The sequence below is a fragment of the Anomaloglossus baeobatrachus genome, chromosome 2 (genome assembly GCF_048569485.1).
Source record: "Anomaloglossus baeobatrachus isolate aAnoBae1 chromosome 2, aAnoBae1.hap1, whole genome shotgun sequence".
NCBI classification, from domain to species: domain Eukaryota; kingdom Metazoa; phylum Chordata; class Amphibia; order Anura; family Aromobatidae; genus Anomaloglossus; species Anomaloglossus baeobatrachus.
In genome coordinates, this window is record NC_134354.1 from 541,324,984 (window position 1) to 541,349,311 (window position 24,328).

General features: G+C 41.1%; 1 protein-coding gene across 1 annotated transcript; it reads right to left on the reverse strand.

Annotated features, from left to right (window-relative positions):
* Positions 1–900: 900 nt before the first annotated feature.
* On the reverse strand, positions 901–24,083 carry LOC142289893 (coagulation factor VII-like). Its single transcript, XM_075333833.1, has 8 exons — positions 24,011–24,083; positions 21,710–21,873; positions 16,180–16,204; positions 15,978–16,091; positions 14,794–14,931; positions 14,496–14,596; positions 6,167–6,293; positions 901–1,460 (listed from the first exon to the last, which is right to left on the reverse strand). Exons 1-8 carry the CDS (start codon positions 24,081–24,083, stop codon positions 901–903), a joined length of 1,302 nt encoding a protein of 433 aa, XP_075189948.1.
* Between the last annotated feature and the right edge of the window lie 245 nt (positions 24,084–24,328).

Genomic DNA, 24,328 nt, shown 5'->3' on the forward strand with positions numbered 1-24,328 from the left:
TATCTAGAATCCCTCCTTAACAGTCCTGGCATATATTAGCAATGGGGCAAACACCATGAAATACATGTCTAAAGATGAAGAGTCTAGTTTGGCTTCTTACCCTAAGTCTTTTTACTAGGTAACTAAAGGAAACCTGTCAAGTCCCCAGTGCACCCAGCACCACTAGTAGTTCTGGGTGCATATCTAGAATCGCTCCCTAACAGTCCTGGCATATAGTAGCACAGATAAACAGATCTTTAGCAAAAGTATCGTTTATGAGATGCTAATGAGGGCTGTGACTAGTCACAGGGGCATTAGTTCCCTGGCTAGTCCACCCACTAAGCTTCTTTGATGCCGGGTGTATGCGTCCTGGCTTCAAAGATGTCCACTGCCCATGATCGGAAGTCGTCCACTCTTCTGACCATGCACACTACTCAACAGCCGGGTGCTTGTGTCCCTGCTTTTGAGAGCAGTAGTGCGCTTGACCGAAAGTGTGGACAACGTCCGATCATGGGCAGTGGGCATCTTTGAAGCCATTACACATACACCCGGCATCAAAGAAGCTCAATGGAGAGGTTCATGAACAAAAAATCATCACTAGATACAGAAGTATAGTGGTATTTAGGACAGGTAAAAAAATGTAGATACTTTTGGTAAGTGACAGGTTCTCTATAAAGGGATACGTATAATATTTAGCCCTTTAAACTGAAATATACAATAAGGATTCTCTGCATGCTATACAATATTTTATTTTTAAACAGAAAGGTCAAGTTTTATTAGGGCGTCTCAACAAAGCAACCTAAGGCTCTGGCCCTGAAATTCAAGCAATCGCACAATATCTCAGCATATAAGTAACATGTATTCTTTCCGATATTTGATGTATATATACAGCACATTTTTTTCTGGTAATGGTGTGAATTATTATCTGGAATCTGGCTTCATCTTCTCAGTCAACCAATCTGAATAGCGAGTTACTCTTGTGTACACCCCATAGGAGTTGACTTTGGCACATCCCAAGCCCCAGCTGACAATACCAGTGAGATAATAGGTTTCTTTATATTTAGTGGCATAAGGACCACCACTGTCGCCCTTACACGAATCCTTGCTGCCATCAGTGAAGCCGGCACAAAACATATTGGCAGTAATATTCATCTTTGTCTTCTCGATACATTCTTGCGTCATCACTCGGGGCAGGATTACTCTCCTAAGAACGTCCGGAGTTACTCCACCTTCTAGAAGGCGACCCCAGCCACTCACAACCGAGAAAGAGCTTTGATGTAGCAGCTGATTTACGGCAAACTGGATGTCAGGCAGGCAGAGAGGGACCACGTAATCTGTATAGTTTACTGAGCTGTTCAGTCGGAGGAGAGCTATATCATTATCATTGTTTGTTGCAATCCCAACAAACTTTTCATGAATTATGATTTCTACAACTTTGCGCACTTCTTCAGTTCCTTCAGCTTTACTTATTCTATGGTCACCTGTAAGGGTAAATAACAGTCACCATCATAGTCATCATTAAAATTAAAATTTGTAGATTGTTCTTGCTTTTTATTTTAATAAAAGTAAATGTCTGCATTTTATGGACATTTCTTAAAGCGTTTGTCCAAAACTGCTATATTGAAATGTTTTCATTATCACATCGGCCCCCCATTGATCTGCTGTTATCAGCTCCGATGGCAGCCTGGTGTAAATAATATGATGTGGACGAGCACGGCTCCATACACTGTGCAGTGCCTATTCACAGGTACTACAGCTCAGCTAAGTGAATAGGAACTGAGCTGCAGTACCAGAAAAGGCCACTGCACAGTGTACGGCGCTGTGCTATTTCTGCTCTGCACACTGTTTACATCTTGCCGCTGCCGAAGTTAATAAGAGCTGAACTACGGGGTGCTGGACACCCACAGATATGATATTGTTGACTTGAGTCGTCAATATTTCAGTCCTGGACAACCTCTGGATTGGCCACCTTTACCGACCATCTTTCTTCCTACTTAAATTAATGCGTTTTTTACTAAAAATCATTTTCTTAATTGGGTTTCATTAAAAATTATGCACTCTTTATTGTCTGTTGCCTCTGTGTTACACTGTCTATTAGGCCGAGGCCACATGGGGATTTGTGCGAGTGCTCGCATGACACTCGGCACACGCTGGCAGCACAGCGGGAGCTGAGTGTCATGCGACTGTGGTCCGATCGTGCGATCAGACCACAGTTATTGAAGGGGTGCTGCGCTGTGGAGGGGAGGGCCAGGGCTGCGGAGGGGAGGGCCGGCATTGAGTAGGAAAGGGAGGGCTTTAACTCCCTATCTCCTCCGTTGTGAGAATTGCACTGCTCTCATGTTACAACGGTGCAACGTGAGAGCAATGTGATGTTTCACTCACCCCATAGACTTGTATGGGTGCGAGTGGAACAGGATCGCATTCCATTCACAGCATGCTGCGACTGTTTTCTCGTTTCGATTAGGGATGAGAAAATAATCGCTCATGGGAGCTGCCCCATAGAGTAATATTGGTCTGAGTGGAATATGATTTTTTATCGCATTCCATTCACACCGTCTTTCTCACCGTGTGTCCTTGACCTAACTTGCTGCAGAATGATTCAACTGAGAATCTGTCAGTGAGCTCATCCTGATAGTCCTATGGGAGAGTTTATAACTTTTTTATCTGTCTTTCTGAGCTCCTCTTAGCTGATCTGTGAACACAAACCAATTGAATGTGTAGAGAAACAAAAAGCCTGTAAAAGCCAAATGATGCAATTCGTTTAATGAAACCAAATTGCAAATTATGGTATAGGTCACAAAAGAGCTTCAGGTGAGAACACAAATAGGGAGTTGAGTGGGTAAGTAGTATTTATGTTATAATTTCATTACATAACCTGAACCTTGCCTACATTTTGACAACACTTAAAACCACTTGATAAAATTAATATAATCATGCATGGGCTCCTTCAGCAGCCATGTAGAGCTTAGTAGCTTTCTGCATACTGTTTAGTCACTGAACTCAATATTAAAACAGAATGCAATAAAACCCTAAGCTCTTATTTTAAAGAGTTGTCCAGCTACATGTTTATTTAAAAAAAACCCACTGCTTAAAATGCTATAAAATGTTTTGAAAAAAAAAAATTTACCTTAAAGAAGCACTCCCATCAAAGTTTTTATCCTCCTAATATATTGCAGTCATTATATCATATGGCACTGTATACTTACAATTGCTCATTTTGCCCTTCTACCCAGTTAATTCTTCAGTTTTCCATTAGGTCTATGACATCACGTGATTAAAAACCAGAATAACGCCGGAACCAATGCACTGTCCAGCCTCTTCTCCTCTGCAGGGACGCTTGTGTACTCACCACTACGGCTGGCCTCCTCGCCCTCCTTCTCTTTCTGTATTTCCTACACCCAAGGGTGTGTGCATGTTGCGCAGGTCTCCTGGAAATGTCCTTAGGATGTGAGTGCAGAATCTCCCCAACTTTTAAACGGGCAGTATGTGCACTCAGAAAATATTCCCCAACCTATGGCTGGGAGGTACTCGGTATTTAAGGCATCTTCCCCTTATTAGGTTCCTGGTTATTGTGATCCCGTCAGTACTCCTTTCTGCTGTCTGCCTATTGTCTTAGTTCCTGAACCTGTTCTGCTCCCCATATTCCCAAACATGTCGTGCCTGTCTCCTGAACCAGACCCTGTCCTGCAAATCCATCTCCAGTACCTGGACCTGTCCTGCCTGTCTCCTGAAACATAACCTGTCCTGCCGGCCCATTTCCCGTACTTGTAAGGCCTGTTTCGCACGTCAGTGATTCTGGTACGATTGTGCTTTTTTTTCTACGTACCAGAATCACTGACATACACAGACCCATTATAATTAATGGGTCTGCTCACACATCAGTGATTTTTTACTGACCATGTCTCCGTGCGGCGTACCCGCGTGTCCGTGATTGCCGCACGGAGACATGTCCATTTTTTTCTGGCATCACTGATGTCCCACGGACCACGCAGTGGTGTGATCCGTGAAACACATGCCAGAAAAAAACGTGCATATAAAATAAAAATCATTTTTACTCACCCGGCTTCAGCGGCGCTCTGTGCAGCCTGTTCTGCCTGCTGCTTCTGAGCCGGCTCATTACTGTCGTGCATATTCTTGAATGCACGACACAGCCGACCCGGAAGCAGCTGCTGCGGGGGTCAGCGCCGGCCGGATGCTGCACCGTGGGAGCGTTCAACACCATGGAGAGCGGGAGCGGGCACAGGGGAGTTGATCTCTATGTGCAATCACGGATCACGGAGAACGGAGCCTGGATTGCACTTAGACAACCCACGTGTGCCGTGAATCACGGCACACAGAGGGACTTGTGCGTGTTTTACACGTCAGTGAAGAACGTCTGTGTTTTTCACTGATGTGTGAAACGGGCCTAACTGTGCTGCCTGTCTCTAGACCCTGCCCATCCACTTAACTCCTGAATATAGTCTATCCTGATAGCCTACACTACACGCTCCGTCCTGCCTGCCCTCTGTACCTGCATCCCTGACCTTTAGGTCAGCTGTTGCAGTATTGGGGACTACCCTGGAGGGGTACCTGGTGCCTACCAGCCACCCAGTCCATCCTCAGCATCAGAGGCTCAGGTGAAAACCTGGTAGGTGCTTAGTCATGCTTCTCTAGGGTAAGTCCGGTCAGTGGCGCAGTGGGTGCAGACCCACTAGAGTAACACAGACTAGCTGAATTCTTCTAAGTGCTATGTAGAAACAGGAAGTCTTTTTTTCCCCTGCATGAGTCATCCCTGTAATATCTCTGGCAGGGGAGCGGAGAGAGCAGCTGGGTCAGGAGTTAAATAGGGGAATGATTCATGCAAGGAAAACAGGCTTCCTGTTTCTACATAGAGCAGAGGAAAGAAAAGAATTAACTGGGTAGGAAGAGAAAATTAGCAATTGTAAGTACACAGTGCCATATATTATGATGATTACATTATATTAAGAGAATAAAACTTTGATGGGAGTGCTTCTTTAACTAACCCTACCTATTCCTGCCACTTTCTGGATCCCCAAGTCTTTGTTGTTTTTGCACCTTTGAAAACGTGTCGACTTGCATATGTGAGCTCAGAGGTGTTGACGGATCACCTCCACAGCCATTGATTGGCTGCAAAAGTCACATGTCATGACAACACATCAGCGCTGTAGCAGAAAGAACAAAGACCTGTGGAGGAAGTGGAAAGTATAAAGATGATAATGCTGAGACATTGCGTAAAAATAAAGTAATACCTAAATTTACAGTAGTTATTGCAATGTCATAGCATTCTAGGTATTTTTTCAGAAATATACAGTATATATATATATATATATATATATATATATATATATACACACACACACACACACACATACACACACACACGTTGGCAGACAACTCATACAGATGATTTAAAACTCTATCGTTAAAAAAACAAACAACACTGTAGAAAGATGCAGATACTGCCCGAGGATTTAACATTAAATTACAAGTTGTTGAAACACCAAGAGAAGATCCAAATATATATCGCATACTGGATCATGGTATTGAAGCTTGTGTGAAAGTTTCCCCCATACCTCTCATCAGCTCTGTACCTGCACAAATGGGTTCACGTAGAGCTGAGCTTATGCAGATGTAAGTGCAAAGTGTCTAAGAAATTTTCCATTTTTTTTTACTGACAAATCTGGAAATTATTTGAGAATTCGTCTGAAGGTGGAATGTTTCCTACATTTCTTTGGATGGCATGATATAATAAAGCTTTCTATAATTATGAAGTTAATTATGAAGAGTGATGACTGAGCACTATCATGCTTGGGTGACACTACTCGTTAAGAGCAGTTGGATGCTCAGATGGGCACATCTCGATTACCACAAAATAATGGAAGTCAATGGGGAACTCGATAATTTTTAAGGGAAATCTTCTGGAAAAATGCTCTAATTCCCCATTGACTTCCATTATACTCGGGTATTCGAGTTGTGGCTATCCAAGCATCCAACTGCTCTTAACGAGTAGCCATCACCCGAGCATGGTAGTGCTCGCCCATCACTAATCATGAATGCTATTATTGTTTTGTCCAGATTTTTTGACTGCCCACATATACAGTACATATATTAATGTTACCTACGGTAGTCAAGTCTTACACTCTAGATAATTTTTTGTCAGCTTTACATCTGTCATTTTTCTACTTACCAAGGACGACTGTTAGTTTATTTTTGAAACCAGGTTTTACACAATGAGCGGCAGTAACTACCCAATTTGGTGCAATTAGTGACCCACCACAGATTGTCATTAATGGTCTGTCTAAGACCACTCGAGCCTGCAAATATATTTAAAAAAAATGCTGATTAGTTTTGAATCTCTCCTATTAGCACTAGTCATGTGTTCATTATCTGTTATCTAATTCAGAATTTCATTTGTATATAAATTACCAAAATTAAGCCAGAGCCGCAGGGAGATTAATAAACAGTGTTAGCAGTGATAGAACAAGGCTTCTTAACCTTGCTTTAGGGCTCTCTCACACTGACGTGTAACATGGTCGACTGCTATTCGATGTTTTATCAGATAGCACTTGCAACAACTATGGGTCAAAGCCGACCAACGATTTTTTTTCTCATGCCGATTTGGCATGAGAAAAAAAAAAATTGCTGCATGCTGTGATTGGCAGTGTATATCGGACGGTGCACACCCATACAAGTCTATGGTTGTGTTGTGTGCAAAACATCGGACTGCACTCAGATGTTATCTGAGGGCAATCTGATATATGCGGACACAGACAGGGGAGAAGATGGAGAAATTAAGTTCTCTGACTTCTCAGCTGTGCTCCAATTCTCAGCTGTGCTCCAATTCTCCCATCGGAGCACAGTAGAATGACACTCGGGCTCAAACTCTGATCACTAATTGACCCAATTCTCTCACATGAGTGACTATATGAGTGACTACCCTCACCTACTGTATCCTCACCTATCCCTTGTAGACTGTGAGCCCTCACGGGCAGGGACCTCTGTCCTCCTGTAACTGTCTGTGTCTTGTACTGTTTATGATTATTGTACTTGTCCCTATTATGTATACCCCTTTCACATGTAAAGCGCCATGGAATTGATGGCGCTATAATAATAAATAATAATAATAATGTGAGCGAGCCCTTAACTTCAGCTTGGTATGGGTTGAAATGTGGGACCCGTATCGGACATTTATGGAATATCCTGTCCGAGAAAAGAATATCATAAAGGGTTCGCTCACATCTGCATATGATAAATTGGTCCGATTTTCATCCAGGAGAATAGGAGGAATGAAATCCGTTGGGTATTTTAAAAGTCATGCGAGTGCTATACGTGTATGTGAATTTTTCCACGCCTAGCATCCGTATAGCATCTGTATGCCATCTATGCAATGCATTTCTTTTTCTCAGCAGCTATTAATCAACAATCAAGTTAAGTCCAATTTTGTTTTTGAATAACATTGGTGCAAGGTCGATCCAATGTTCCTATCTCATTGCACTTGACGTATTTATACGCAGATGTGAGCAAACCCTTAAATTTACTATTAACTTGAAGGTGATGTGAAGAAAATCTCTAAAATATGGTGAAAATAAAACCATCTTCAATCAGAAAATTATTTTTTTGTACATTGTATTGATTAGTAATAAATATATGCTATGTATTTAAAGGTGATTTTCATTAAAGTCTGACAATGCTGTCAGCCTATAGATATAGTGTTAATCTGCAGGATGATAGCTGCTGTCCTGAAAGTGTGACACCCAAGAGAAATATAACTTTATCTAACCCGGTATCTAAACAACTTCCAATGATCTAAAATAATAATAGTACCTTACTGGCGATGATGTGTTAAAAAGATTTATGATCTCCACAGCAAACAATGGCTGCACTGACCTCAGTAGTGTACAATAGACATGCTACAGTCAGTGATTTGCTGCTGAAATAATGTATCGACACACCATGTCATTGCTGGAACTAGACAGAGAAGTGTTGTGGCATGGGTGCGGCAGGGAATTGCTTTAAAACGCGTTCACAACCTGCAGCCTGGGGGCCATATGTGGCCCCCAATGCCATTCTGTGTGGACCCCAGCCGTCTCTGACTCTTCTGTGCTCTGTAACTCTTAGGCCTCCTCCATATGTCCAAGTTTCCAGTATTTGTGGTATCCGTTTCTTATGCAGATACCATTCATACCCATTATAATATATGGTGCTATTCACGTCTGTTTTTTTAGATGGACGTGTGTCCATGCAAAACACAAGGAGTCATGTCCAATTTTTCTGGCAGCATGGATGACAAGGGCCAATACAAGACTATGGGTCCATGAAAACCACGTACAGCACACAAAAGGCATCCATGTTTAACATTGCAAAGTATAGGAGAAGTTTTGTGATTTATTTAGCCTTCTCTGATAAAACTCTGTTAGTAAAAGTAGACACTGATGATACCGGGAACATTTTTTCACGTATGTGTTTTATACGGACATGTGATGGAGGTATTATAGCTATAGGGATAGCTGCACTCATTGTATTGTCATCTTCGCTACTTTTTTCTGAATTCCCAAATAGTAGAGCAGAGGACCCTCTCAGTCTGCAATATTAAAACTTCCAAAAGTGGACCCCAGAAATATCATATTAGATTATGACATATATAGCACTGTCAATATATACCTCAGATCAAAATATCCATTCACTAGGAAGTGGTACAATCACATAATTTGGCACTTGGACCAAAAAAGCTTGTGCACCTTTGCTTTAAAGGGAACCTGTCAGCAAAAAAAATGATATTTATTTGCAACCATAGTGGTGATCTGCAGGTAAATACTATTTAAAACATATTTGCCTAAATAAAACTGTGGCTGCAGGGAGAATATAGCTTCGTATTCAATCGTTTTTACTCATTGGGGAAGCGCCGGAGATAGTAAACAGTCAGCGCTCTGAACAGTGAGTTGTTATGGTCAGGAGACAACAAAAGATCTTGCAAAAATCCCACTAAAAGTGGTAGATGATAATACACAAGAGTAGTTGGAAACTTAGCTGGCTGCAATCCACTGACTACACAAACACAACTAGAAGTAGCGGTGGAGCGTTCCTAACAAACCTAGATGCCTCGTCACCGCCGGAGAACTAACTAACCTCAAAGATGGAGTGAGGAATCCTGATTTGGATCAGGGCAACCAAAAAGGAAAGTCAAAGCCCTCAACATATAACGACGGTGATGTAAGAAAAAACAACACACAGATGGTACATATAGAAATAAGCAAAGTGAGGCCCTGCTAGCTAGATACAAAAGTATAGGATAGATTGCTGGTTGCAGCCAGTAAAAACCCTGAATAATACCAGCACCAATAATCAAAAATTCCCTTAAAGATCACACGATCTTCCTCCCACTATATCAGGAATTCAGCAAATATAATAGAAAAGATCTTAACTACAAAAACACATGAGATACAAAAAATACAAGACTTCTGATCAAACAGGGAGTAAAAACTCCCTTTCTTGCTGGGAATAAATAGTCCCCCAAAAATAGTGCAGGAAGAGCACTTATTCACTTGCAAGAAACAAAAAAGGAATATTCTCAAACACAGATGTAGAAAAAGACATAGATTAAGCAGAAACGCCCTTCAATACAAATTCAGCCTTTAACCAAGCCCAGACTAAGAGAACAAAATACTTATCAGGCATAGCTGCAGACTCAGGATGACATGGAAACAAAAGCGATGCAAAGGAACGAAAAATTGCTGTGGAAATCGTTCCTGGAATATCCAAAATGGCGCTGAAAAAAGGCAAAATAAACCCTTCAGGGAAGGGGAAAAGCCTAAAGGCTGGAGGACAAATTCAGGACAACCTAACATGGAGCAGAAACAATTATCACTGCCAAAGGTTAGACAGAGACTGCCTTCCTATGTCCCCCCCAGGCTGGACTCTATAGGCTTCCTGAAACAGCAATTATCTCCAACACCTGTCTGAGCGACAGATGCAGAAGCAGACTCACCACCATTACTAGCCACTACAGGGAGCCCAGAAACACTCCCAGGAACAGCACCATCTCTGATGATATTCACAACAGTGAGTATTCTGCGCTCTGGAGCACTAGTCATCTAGAGTATATATCTGTCAATAAAAAAAAAATCACAGTTATCGCAAAAGTCCTGTAAAGGAAACATGGCTACTTCGCCCCCCCCCCCCCAAAAAAAAAAGAAACCCGGTAAAAATTTTGATTCCAAAATCAATTTGCCTTCTCTTCCTTCTGAGTTACGCTGTGTGCCCAAATTAGCATTCACATGTATAGCATTGCTGCAGCGGAAAGAATTCATTTAATTTACAGGGTGCACGTCTATAGAACCACAAGCTGGGCCCAATGTATTGGGCACTAAACTATACAATGATAGACATTGCTCCATTCCTATCATCTTTGAGATGTGCTGCCGACATAATTTTCTAAATGACTTTATTTTTTCAATTTGTGTTTTATGTTCTGGTTTAAATAAAATATGGCTGTAATAGATTTCCAAATAATTACATTATTGTGTTCTTAACATTTTGCACCACATCCCAACTTTTTTTGGAACTGGGACTGTAAATTTTCAGTTTTCTATCTCAACATTATAAAATGGGGTGTTGTTTAGGGATTTTCCTTTGCTGAAATAATCTTATATACAGTCATGGTCGAAAGTGTTGGCACTTTTGAAATTGTTGCAGAAAATGAAGTATCTCTCCTACAAAATTATTGCAATTACACATTTTGTTACATACAGTGCCTACAAGTAGTATTCAACCCCCTGCAGATTTAGCAGGTTTACACATTCGGAATTAACTTGCCATTGTGACATTTGGACTGTAGATCAGCCTGGAAGTGTGAAATGCACTGCAGCAAAAAAAGAATGTTATTTCTTTTTTTATTTTTTTTTAAATTGTGAAAAGTTTATTCAGAGGGTCATTTATTATTCAACCCCTCAAACCACAAGAATTCTGTTTGGTTCCCCTAAAGTATTAAGAAGTATTTCAGGCACAAAGAACAATGAGCTTCACATGTTTGGATTAATTATCTCTTTTTCCAGCCTTTTCTGACTAATTAAGTCCCTCCCCAACCTTGTGAACAGCACTCATACTTGGTCAACATGGGAAAGACAAAGGAGCATTCCAAGGCCATCAGAGACAAGATCGTGGAGGGTCACAAGACTGGCAAGGGGTACAAAACCCTTTCCAAGGAGTTGGGCCTACCTGTCTCCACTGTTGAGAGCATCATCCGGAAGTGGAAGGCTTATGGAACTACTGTTAGCCTTCCACGGCCTGGACAGCCTTTGAAAGTTTCCACCCGTGCCGAGGCCAGGCTTGTCCGAAGAGTCAAGGCTAACCCAAGAACAACAAGGAAGGAGCTCCGGGAAAATCTCATGGCAGTGGGGACATTGGTTTCAGTCAATACCATAAGTAACGTACTCCACCGCAATGGTCTCCATTCCAGACGAGCCCGTAAGGTACCTTTACTTTCAAAGCGTCATGTCAAGGCTCATCTACAGTTTGCTCATGATCACTTGGAGGACTCTGAGACAGACTGGTTCAAGGTTCTCTGGTCTGATGAGACCAAGATCGAGATCTTTGGTGCCAACCACACACGTGACGTTTGGAGACTGGATGGCACTGCATACGACCCCAAGAATACCATCCCTACAGTCAAGCATGGTGGTGGCAGCATCATGCTGTGGGGCTGTTTCTCAGCCAAGGGGCCTGGCCATCTGGTCCGCATCCATGGGAAGATGGATAGCACGGCCTACCTGGAGATTTTGGCTAGGAACCTCCGCTCCTCCATCAAGGATCTTAAGATGGGTCGTCATTTCATCTTCCAACAAGACAATGACCCAAAGCACACAGCCAAGAAAACCAAGGTCTGGTTCAAGAGGGAAAAAATCAAGGTGTTGTAGTGGCCTAGTCAGTCTCCTGACCTTAACCCAATTGAAAACTTGTGGAAGGAGCTCAAGCTTAAAGTCCACATGAGACACCCAAAGAACCTAGATAACTTGGAGAAGATCTGCATGGAGGAGTGGGCCAAGATAACTCCAGAGACCTGTGCCGGCCTGATCAGGTCTTATAAAAGATGATTATTAGCTGTAATTGCAAACAAGGGTTATTCCACAAAATATTAAACCTAGGGGTTGAATAATAATTGACCCACACTTTTATGTTGAAAATGTATTAAAATTTAACTGAGCAACATAACTTGGTTTGTAAGATTTATGCATCTGTTAATAAATCCTGCTCTTGTTTGAAGTTTGCAGGCTCTAACTTATTTGCATCTTATCAAACCTGCTAAATCTGCAGGGGGTTGAATACTACTTGTAGGCACTGTACATGTTTATTTCTTTTATGTGTTTTTATGTGAACAACACAAAAAAACAAAGGAAAAAAGCAAATTGGACATAGTTTCACACAGAACCCCAAAAATGGGCAGGACAAAAAACACCCTCAACTTAATATTTGGTTGTACACCCTTTGGAATAAATAATTGCAATAAATCGCTTTTTATAACCAACTACAAGCTCCTTACACCTCTCAGCTGGAAATTTGGATCACTCCTCTTTTACAAACTGCTTTAGGTCCTTCATATTTAAAGACTGCCTTCTTCCATCAGCAATTTTAAGATCTTGTCACAGGTGTTCAATTGTATTTAGATCCGGACTCATTGCTGCCGCTTCAGAACTTTCCAGCACTTTGTTTACACCTATTTCTGGGTGCTGTATGAAGTATGTTTGGGGTCATTCTCCTGCTAGAAGACCCATAACCTAGAATGCAAACCCAGCTTTCTAAAACTGGGCATTACATTGCAACCTAAACTCCTTTGGTAATCTTCAGATTTCATGATGACCTCTGCAGAGTCAAGATAACCAGTTCCAGAAGCAGAAAAACAACCCCAAAACATCTTTGAACCTCCGCCATGTTTGGCTGCAGGTACAGTGTTCTTTTCTTTGTAAGCCTCATTCCATATCCAGTACTCAATAGACTGATGTGCTTTACCAAAAAACTCTATCTTGATCTCATCTGTCCACAAGTTGTTTTCCTAGAAGAATTTTGGCTTACACACATACATTTTGGCAAACTGCGGTCTAGCTTTTTTATGTGACAACAGTGGGGTTCTCCTATGTCTCCTGACATAATGTTTAATTTCATTCAAATTAAGATAGATAGCTCACACTGCCATTGATGCACCTTGAGCCTGCAGGAGAGCTTGAATTTCTCTAAAACTTGGGGCTGCTTATGCATCATCTGGACTATCCTGCGTTACAACCTTGCATCAGTTTTTCTCTGCCGCCCACATCCAGGGAGATTACCTGTAAACATCTTGATTATGTTACACACCATGAACAAAGGAACATCAAGATTTTGTAAGATGGACTATTAGCCTTGAGATTGTTCATATGTTTCAACAATTTTGGTTCTCAAGTGTTCAAACACTTCTTTTCTCCTCTGTCTGTTTTCCATGCTTTGTGTGGCACCCACAGACACACAATGCAAAGTTTATCTGGTTTCAGATGTGATGGTCATATTGCCCACAGTTCTTACTTGCCACAGGTGAGTTTGAACGAGCATCACATGCTTGAAACAAAGGTGTTTACCCTCAATTTTGGAAAGGTGTCAAGAATTTTGTCCAACCCATTTTGGAGGTTTTGTGTGAAATTATGTCCAATTTTCTTTTTTTCCAGTTTTTGTGTGTTGTTCCAATGCACACTAAGGAAATAAACCTGTGTATGACAAAAGATGTGTAATTGCAATAATTTTCTGGGAGAAATACTTCATTGTTTGGAACAATTTCATGGCTGCCAACACTTTCGGCCATGACTGAATGTGTCCCTGCTATGTACTATGTAATCGCTGTTTCTGACCGTGCACGGAACATGGTTTGATCATAACACATCAACTGGGCAAGGGAAAAAAATTAAAAATACTTTACAGCATGGGATTGCAAATTATTCTTTCTTTGAGGTAAAACATTTTTCAAAAAAAGGCTGGGAATTGCTTTACCTCACAAAAAGAATCAGCTGTGATCCTGTGCTGTATACTTTTTGTGTCCTACCTACCAGGAGAGATGATATGATCAGACCATGTGCCCGTACGGTCAGACACAGAAATTACACAGTACATAGCAGAGGCACATTTATAAGATTATCTCAGCACAGGAGCATTATTTTAAAACACATCAAATTGTGGAAATTATTATTACAAGTTTTATTAATTAAAATCAATTTTAAAATTAAGATATTTCTTGGGAAAACCTCTTTAACTTCAAAAGTGAAGTTATCCCTAAGAAAATAGATTTTGTAATTTTCTTTGGAAAAAATGATAAATTGCTGCAAAATTTTTAGCATTCTAACATCCTATCAAAAAAGTATGTTTCAAAAATGATGGTCATAAAGTAGACATACGGAAATTATTTGTTAAACATTTTGTCGTATGACACCTGTCAGATTTGAACAATTTGGCCTGATCAGAAAGAGGAAGACTGGTGGGAATGAGTTAAAAGAACTTAATACCTGCCATGGACACTCTCCTTTTGGACACTCTTCACCTCCAACAATTCGCCCTTTTGATATTTTCTTTTTCAACACTGGTATCTGTCCACATGGATATTCCACTGTTAAACAAGCATTTCAAACATACTGATGAAATATAGTACAAAACACATTTGTTTTCAAATATTTGTACAATAATTTTGTCCTTGAAGACCATGTGTACACGTATGGGCTTTGCAAAATGGCTTTATATATATTGTATTTGGCATTCCAATCTACACCATCCAACAAGCTCAATATTAGATGATCTTTTACTGACCTGTAGGAATGCATGATGTTCCATCCTCTCCTAAAGCATAGCCCTCCATGCATGAGCAGCGTCGTATGGTGGGAGTGTCATGACATAACTGCTCACATTGCCCATTCTCATATTCACACTTCAGTGTGCCATTTTTATCTGTAGAAAGTTACAAAATGTTATTCTCACGCAATGCACCAACTTCTCAATGCACTATCCAAAGGCTTAGCTATGGTAGAAGCCAGTTAGAGAGCTGACAACTGAACAATTGTTTGGCCAACAGTTTTCATATGCCTAGGTCAAGCTTCACTCCTTCTAAAATGTTTGCTCTCTCCAATATACAATGTGTTGCTAGGTTAAGAATTCCAAAAGCTAATTAAGTCTAAAGGCCACTTTACTTTCACTTTGGTGAAAGCACCCGCCCACGTCGGTTGTGCGTTGCGGGCAAATCCCTGCCAGTGGCGCACATCACTAGGAATGGTCACACGTACTTACCTGCCTAGTGATGTCACTGTGGCTAACGAACTGCCTCCTTTCTAAGGGTTAGGTTCGTTCGGCGTCACAGCGGCATCACTAGGTGGCCGCCCAATAGAAGCGGAGGGGCGGAGATGAGCGGTTGGAATATCCCGCCCACGTCCTTCATTCCTCATTGCTGGCGGCCGCAGGTACGATGATGTTCCTCATTACTGCGGTGTCACACATAGCGATATGTGCTGCCGTAGGAACGACGAACAACCTGCGTCCTGCAACAGCAATGATATTTGTGATTAGAACGACGTGTCAACGATCAACGATATGGTGAGTATTTTTGGTCGTTAGCGGTTGTTCGTACGTTTCACACGCTACGACGTCGCTAACGAGGCCGGATGTGCATCACGAATTCGGTGACCCAACGACATCTTGTTAGCGATGTCGTTGCATGTAAAATGGCCTTAACCCCACTCTTCTCACAAACTACAAGGTATAAATCACATTGCATGAGGCTCTGAAATGTGTGGAAGGAGACTAATGAATAGTGAGGATTGAGCGCTGGAAGTCAATGGGGAACTTGGGAAATATGCTCGAGTTCCTCATTAACTTTCATTATCCTCTGGTACTTGAGCCGTTCCCATCCGAACTTCCAACTGCTCATTAGGAGTACCAAGCACCTGGTATTGCTCACTCATCACTACTAATGAATTATCTATTGAAAAAAAATAACTTACTTGTTTCACAGTTTCTGCCCTCATACCCCTCTGGACAAAGACACATATATAACTGATAATCATCATAGCATGTGCCGCCATTTTGACAAGGATTGGAAAGGCACTGGTCTTCATCTGTGAAGAGTTCACACTTGACATTCTTACCATATAAAAATAATACATGAGAATGGTTGTTCATCAGGTAGCACAGTTTATAACATACCTATGTACACCTTCCAAAATTCTTTCTAAAGAATAAAAAGAGAATTTTACATTAGTCTTAAATCGTGATTTTCTGTAAACAACATAACAGTATGCAAATAGAGCCAAGCAGAAACTAAAGTCTCACACTTTGTTATTGTTACCTGTATTGGTTTCTTGGCAATTTGGTGTCTTAGAAAGTAACATCTAATATCTCAAGTGGTGATAGTCATTAATATTGATATATGTAATGTACATTGGTAGTTCTGGGTGTTTATAGGTTAATAACTTTTATCCCTGGAGGACTAGAGTGATTTCAATTTTAAAGCCTAATATTATTTAACAATACCAATACAGTATATGGATATTGTTATATTATTTCAAGGCGTTGTCAGAAACCTAACAAAATTTAATATGATTTTTCTATTGATTGTAAAAAACTAAGCACTTTCAGAGTGTACTAAAATAAAAAAAATCCTTATCCTTCCCTTTCTACTCTAACTTCTTATCTGTTTTTTTTCTTCTGATGATGTTTTGTTTGAGTCACTGCTGCAGCTGCTCCCGGAAAAGGATTGTCATCAGGATGGACTCTTTAAGGGGCTGGGTGATAATTGGGTAATTCTCTGCTATTCTGAGCATGCATGGGCTGTCAATACTAATGCATGATCAGTATGGTGTCCCTGCTTCACGCTGTGCTACTTTCATTGTGGTGTAAGGGGTTGGGAAGCAGAAGATGCTCATATCCAGTGTCCTACAGCACTTGTAAACAAATATCGCCATCTGCTGGTGGGACAGAACCAACAGGAACTGAAGTGCCTTGAGGGAAGAGTGTGAAAGAAACGCCGGGTCAGGTGACAACTGTGGCGCATACAAAACATAAAAGGTAGGGCCAGAAGCGTAGAGGCAGAGTTGGTGCCATGACTAGCAGAGGAGCAGACGTGTATGCAGCAAAGCAGGTCCATAATAATAATATATTTTTTTTTCATTTATATAGCGCTATTAATTCCACAGCGCTTTACATACATTGGTAACACTGTCCCCATTGGGGCTCACAATCTAGAGTCCCTATCTGTATGTCTTTGGAGTGTGGGAGGAAACCCATGCAAACACGGGGAGAACATACAAACTCCTTGCAGATGGTGTCCTTGGTAGGATTTGAACCCAGGACCCCAGCGCTGCAAGGCTGCAGTGCTAACCACTAAGCCACCGTGTCACCCTTAATGACTGTAGAAGTACCTAGGAGCAAACTGAGCACAAAGAAGACCTACGTTCTGTCGTCTCCAGGGGAATCCAAAGACTAAATACTGAATACTGTCTCAGAGAAACCTGAAGACCGAACACCATCTCCTGAGGATGTCTAGACTTTGTGGTCAAGCACCAAAGACAGAACACCGATCACAGTCTCCTGAGAAGGACCAGACTTCATGGCCTAACATTAAAGATTGAATACCGGAGACCAAGAAACAAACATTCGCTCCAGTACAAGTCATTCAGAAAAGAAGGAAAAACCGGACACAGCTTCCAGCCGGCAATTAGTGCATATTTCACCTGTCACGATACACAAAACCAAGGTTCGCTAGTGTGGAACTACTACAAGGGGTGCACCTCACAGGATAAACTGGGAAGCCATATAGTAAAAATGAAGAGCAGAGGGCACTCACCAATTGAAAGCAGAAATCTTCTGTTTAATTTTCAAAGTAGAACAGGCATGAAAGAACGGAGGAGAGAGAGACCGACCACCCACAGACGACAGCTGTTTCGCACCGGCAGCTGGCGCTTTGACAAGTCCCTCTTGTCAAAGCACCGCGGCTGCCGGTGCGAAACAGCTGTTGTCTGTGGGTGGTCGGTCTCTCTCTCTCCTCCGTTCTTTCATGCCTGTTCTACTTTGAAAATTAAACACAAGATTTCTGCTTTCAATTGGTAAGTGCCTTCTGCTTTTCATTTTTGCTATATTCGCTCCAGCGCAGTGTCCAACTGAGCCAGGCCATTACCTCCTGCCTTAACGTTTGGTGCGAAGAAAATTTAACTAATTACTGAAGTTAGACTATTGACGCAGTCAATTGCAACACAATTGCGGCAAGCCTAGTGTGCCATTAAGATAGATATACTTATATAGAACCTGCGGTTTCCCTGCCTAACCGTATATATTGTGACTAGAACAAGGGTGACACTGATGCTCCCCTGACAGAAAGACTGGAATTGGGTTAACGCTAGTGAAATTTGTTAACTAGAATCCGTAGTAGTTGTATGTAATATATCAGTCAATTGCTACCCTGCATATTGCCAATTGCAAATTGATTTCCCTGGTTTTGAATGCTTGTATCAATTATTGATTACCTGCCCACTATCTCCCTCTTCCTGTAAAATAAATACTTGCTGTGAGTCACCACTGAGTTGCATTTCTTGCATTGTTGCATTTCTGGCACCTGTTTACAGTGCAACAGACACTGCGCTCCCTCGCCAGCTCTAGAGAGAAGTGATGAACTGGCAAGCTTGTCCATTCTCTTATAGCCGGCCAGGTAAAGCACTGTCAGTGATGTACCGCGCAAGACAGCACTCTCTTGTTCACTTGTCATGTCATGAATCGCACATCCCAAATTCATACTTTGATCTAAAAGCCGCTAGGCACTTAGTTTAACACTGATCAAACCACTGCCACATCACGGTCCCTAATCTATGCCTAGAAAGTGCGGCACTAAGTGCCAACCACTGCAGCACTGCGACCTGGTGCCTCACAACACCCATGCTGCAAGGTAGAGCCCCCATGACTCCAGGCTGCACCGCCCCACTGAAACAAAACCACCACCACGGCAGCACCACATAGCACCGGCATTCTGTGAAAGGAGCGGTACACTCACCTTCCACAAGCAGGACCCCTCTTTGCCGTCTCCTGCTAATTAAAAATGCCTGTGCTAAATGGTAGGAGTGCAGACTCAAGTAAAAAACAACAGAGGGGGATAAAATGCAAACAGCACAACTAGTAGAAAAAGACATGAATTGTACATCCCAAATTCATACTTTGATCTAAAAGCCGCTAGTCTAGTATTTAACTTTTGCCTCCCATTTGGCACAGGCGTATTTAATTAACATTAGACTGCAAAGAGGGGTCCTGGTTCTGGAAAGTGAGTGTACAGCTCCTTTCATAGAGTGCTGGTGCTGTGTGGTGGCCGCCGTGGTGTTGGTTTTGTATCAGTGGGGTGGTGCGGCCTGGAGACATGGGGACTCAGCCTTGCAGCATGGGCGTTGTGAGGCACCAAGTCACCTGCCCTGCTGGTGTATTGCCGCTGCTGCAGCGGTTAGCGTGCGGTGCTGCACTTTCTAGGCATACATTAGGGACCCACTCAGAGGTTCGCCATGACGTGGCAGTGGGCTTCATACAGTCTGATCAGAATGTTAAACTAAGAACCTCATGTTCTATTATTTAACTTTTGCCTAGCTGCATTAGATCAAAGTATGAATTTTGGATGTGCGATTCATGTCTTTTTCTTCTAGTTATGCTAGCACATGTTAAGGCTGGCCTCACACCACCACCAGATTCTCTCATGTGAAAGAATCAGGCTGATTTTGAAAATTACTCTGAGCTCAAACTCTGACTCAGAGTTTGAGCCATTTGTCATTTACTGTGATCTGATTTTTTTGCATGTGTGAATTGGATCACAGGTGAGGAGAAGATGTCCATTGTTTGTCTCGGTGTAAATCGGACTGCACTCTAATGTCATCCGAGTGCAGTACGATGTTTTGCACACACCTATAGACTTGAATGGCTGGGTGTAATTCGATATACGCTGTTAATCACAGCATGCTGCAATTTTTTTCTCATGCCGAATCGGCATGAGAAAAAAAGCGCTGGTCCGCAATGCCCCATAGCCTAACACAGGTCCAAGGGCTATCTGATAAAATATCAGATAGCTCTACTCTGATGCATACGTTCATGTGAGCGAATTCTAACACAGTGACTAGGAATAGCATACTGTGCTTGCATCAGTATTGACAACCGCATCATGCACCATCTAGCAGAACATAGAGCCAGAAAGGGTTGACCCTGATGACGGTTTGTTTCAGGGTGGAGAGAGCAGTGAGGCATTGACCACAGGTCCAGCCCCCTGATGATATCTCATTTGCGAATCCCCCATGCATTCTGTATGACTCAAACAAAACCTCTTTTGATATAAATTAAATAGTAAATTAGAGTAGAAAGGGAAGGTCAGGGATTTTTTAATTGAAGTATTTTAGAAAAGTGGTTAGTTTTTAAATAGAGAATGATATCAAATTAAATTATGTTTTGGAGAATCCCGCTAAGATGGAAAAGACGTTTATGACCATGTGTATATATCTGAGGTCCTCATATGGCCTGAGGTGCTGAGAGCTGATACAGAGGTCAAAATCCAATGAACTTCTACACATAATACCATTCTGGCAAAGAGTGTAACCAAGTCACACTTACTTTTGGGTTACCAAATGTCATGGACAAAGTGTAAAGAGCCACAACTGAGTCTGGATCTTGGGGACTTTCTTCGACACTATAGCATGTCCTTGTGATTTACCCAAAATTGCAACAAATTAGAACCCTATGGCTTGCTTTGCTAGAGTGGGGGGCACGCCTAGGAGCGCATATGAAAGATTTGCCTCCCTGAAAACACTGCATATTAGCCATGTACGGAAACTAATTTTGATTCCAGGAAGTTTGAGGCTGTGGTTAAAGTCAGCTAGCGATGTCGTCACCTGCCTAGCAACGTCGCTGTGGCCGGCAAACCGCCTCCTTTCTAAGGGGTCGGTTCGTGCGCCGTCACAGCGACGTCACACGGCAGCCGTCCAATAGAAGCGGAGGGGCGGAGAGCAGCCGAAAGAAAGTGACTCCCACCTCGTCGCCGGAGGACGCAGGTAAGGTGTTGTTTGTCGTTCCTGGGGTGTCACACGTAGCGATGTGTGCTGCCTCAGGAACGACGAACAACCTGCATCCAGCACCGATATTTGGGATTAGAATGACGTGTCAACGATCAACGATAAGGTGAGTATTTTTGATCGTTAGCGGTCGTTCGTACGTTTCACACGCAACGACGTCGCTAACGAAGCTGGATGTGCGTCACGAATTCCGTGACCCCAACGACATCTCGTTAGCGATGTCGTTGCGTGTAAAGCAGCCTTAACGGTATAGACTTAGTAACCATGAGTTGATACTGAGTTTTTTGCTGAGTTTTCTAAGCAGAATATCTCCAAAAACCATGAAGAGTTTAAAAACCATGAGTTTTGACTGGAGAGTTTCTGTTCTGTAAAACCCAGCAAAGATATCATTCATCTGTACATAGCACAATGTCAGTACATCAACAAGACTAACAATCCCTAACACAGCAATGAAATATAAAACAGCAAGCAATGGCAATCTGGGAAAAAGTCATTTTGTCCACTAGAGAGATTGTTTCCTCATCTTTCTTACTTGTAGTGATTGTGTTTAGTGTCGAACTACAAAAATTGTTGCCACGTGGTTTTAGCACATGCCACAAAGAGTTTATTATGGTGATGGCTCATAGAATATAAATGACAACCAGGATTACCGTACGTCTGTCATCCTTAAAAAATTCTCTGGCTTCTTCATATGAACATTTTTCTTCATAACACTCTCGTTCCAGGTTTGCTTGCTTGAACTCCTCGAATATACTGTTAGCTCTCCTTATTCGACTCTTTAATACTGCATTAGCATCTTTAGTCTGTATGAAAACTATAAAGGACAGTGTTAACTCACTATTCATACTCAGCTATTTGGCAAAAGATGGCCATACACATTGAATAAAACAGAGTTAAAAGTATGGATTTTGGTGGGAAAGTTGACAATTTAAAGGAAACCCATCACAGTTTTTCACCATTTTGAACATGTTAAACTAGTCACATAATGTAATAAAGGATACAGAGTTGAATATAATGTATTTATTTTTTAATTTTTCCTCTCCGTTGCGGAGATATTACTATGTAAAGTTTAGGTTATAATTTATGATAAGCCCAACATAGTGTTACCAGAGATGCTTTTCTGGCGGCTTGTACTTGTTCCCCTGTATGACATTGACCAATCATAAGCAGGCAGCAACATATAAGGAAAAAAAAAGACGTCAACAGTATAAAATAGCCTAGGCTACCATGAGGTGAAACATGGAGACGTTTTAGTAACCACACTCATCTCTGCTCTTTTCCTAGCACTTGTAAGTGCTTTGCAGTGAAACCAGTGAGGAGAGTAGATTGTCGCTACATGTCTCACACAGGAGAAAGCCTATTCTAAGCTATTTTGGGGACATGTTCTTTTCTCACTTGCATAACGCTACCTGCTTCTTATGATTGGTCAACCTGATCCACGGGAAGAGGTACAAGCCGCCAGAGAACAATCTCTGGTAATGCAGAGAATTAAGTTAATAAAATAAAAGTTCTTTAACTATAACATTATATATCATTTTTTCAGTCATGATTGAAACCAACATTATATAAACTATCATATGATATGTTTGATTATAATAATGACTCAATATAAATTGAATTTCATTTTACTTACATTCACCTTGCACGGTTTGTTATTTATCATTCATTTTATGTGGGAAGTGATTTGGAAAATAGCTTATTAAATCTCTTTATCTTATAAGATAGGAATAAGTTGCATTCTCGCTACTTTCCTAAAGCTCTTGCCCCAGACCAGATTTACTGTTCTGAAATTTCTGTGGTAATGCAAAAATTGCTAATCACAAAATATTACTAATTTTAAGTACACATTCGCCCCTATTCATTAGGACTGATGTTGTTCACACTAGTCTTGATCAGGAACCGTGTTGGAGTCAGAGGTGCCCTACTTTTAATGAATCTGACGCGTCTTAAAAGTGGAGTGTGTCTTCATGCATATCACCACAAATTTTACTCTAGTCAAGTGGCGTGAGGTACAGTATTTATTTACAATAAATCAACTAACAGTATATCCTAAACTGAATTTGACCTTTACAGTTACTTCTGTATGTATCAGGTCAGTGATAATTGGGACTGTTCAAATGTATATAGTGTATTAGATAGAATTTAGTATAGCTCAGATAAAAATGTATTGACCACTTTCCCATTTACGGTAAACGTACTACACATGAATAAAGATTACGCAAGGCGTGTAAACATGGTGCCCAAATGATTTGTGAATTGTGCCTTATTTGCAGCTGTGTAAGATAATTATAACTTGTACATTGCAATGACTTTACGTAATAAATGTTCAGCTGAACTGTGACAACACTTGTCAGTACAAGCAAACACCTAAAAGTACAAAGCGGTATGTTTGCAGATGTTACACATAAACACAATGTTACGTACAATCTAATATATCAACTATGATAAGAATTTTTTACCTGTTAAATATTATTATGATTCCTGCAACTTGTAATACCAATCCCCTATGGAAACTATTTAGAAAATCACTATAGATACTTTTTTGCCACTGATCTATAAATGGTAATTCATGTTCAATTTAAAATTTATATACAGTGTATATATATATATATATATATATATATATTGCTGTGTGTGTGCATATATGTGTGTGTGTGTGTATATATGTATATATATATACTCACACACACACACACACACATATACTGTATATATGTGGGTGTGCGTATGTATCTGTATGTGAAAGAAAGGAAAACACGCTAACATCTTGTGAAAAGTTACAGGCAGTGGTACGCTTAATTCTAGACTATGGTTACTATGTGCATTGCACGTGACATTTTTTATAATTTATTCAAGCACTATCTTATTCCCTCTATATTTTATATTACAGCTCCATAGAAGGTAATAGCAATACAATATACATTATAGTAATGTCGTATTGTATAACTTACCAGCAGAATCTAGGAGAGGCAGAAATATCAGAGTAATCCAGAGACATGTCATTTTATTTCCTTCTAACCCCATGGTGGGAAGACTTTCCTATTCCACCACTATCTCTATTCCAGGGAACACAGTTGGTGCAAGGTTCATTGTTTAAATATTTGGATATGGGGGAGGGCACAGGCTCGAAAGGGTCAGAGAAACAGCTATGAAAAATCAATGGTGGAGAGTGCTTTTTCTAGATAGCATTTTAGATTTTTCAATGTAACTTTCACATTACTATTAGAGATGCTGATCATTAGGATACTATAAAAAGAAATTAAGTCATA

Excerpts from the sequence above, each read along its gene's own strand:
- LOC142289893 (XM_075333833.1), bottom strand. The coding sequence starts at position 24,083 with ATGGGGTTAGAAGGAAATAAAATGACATGTCTCTGGATTACTCTGATA. Across the intron at positions 16,205-21,709 it reads TTAAGGATGACAGACGTACG|AAAGAATTTTGGAAGGTGTA; the intron begins GTAATCCTGGTT and ends TTTATTCTTTAG. Across the intron at positions 14,597-14,793 it reads AACATCATGCATTCCTACAG|TGGAATATCCATGTGGACAG; the intron begins GTCAGTAAAAGA and ends CTTGTTTAACAG.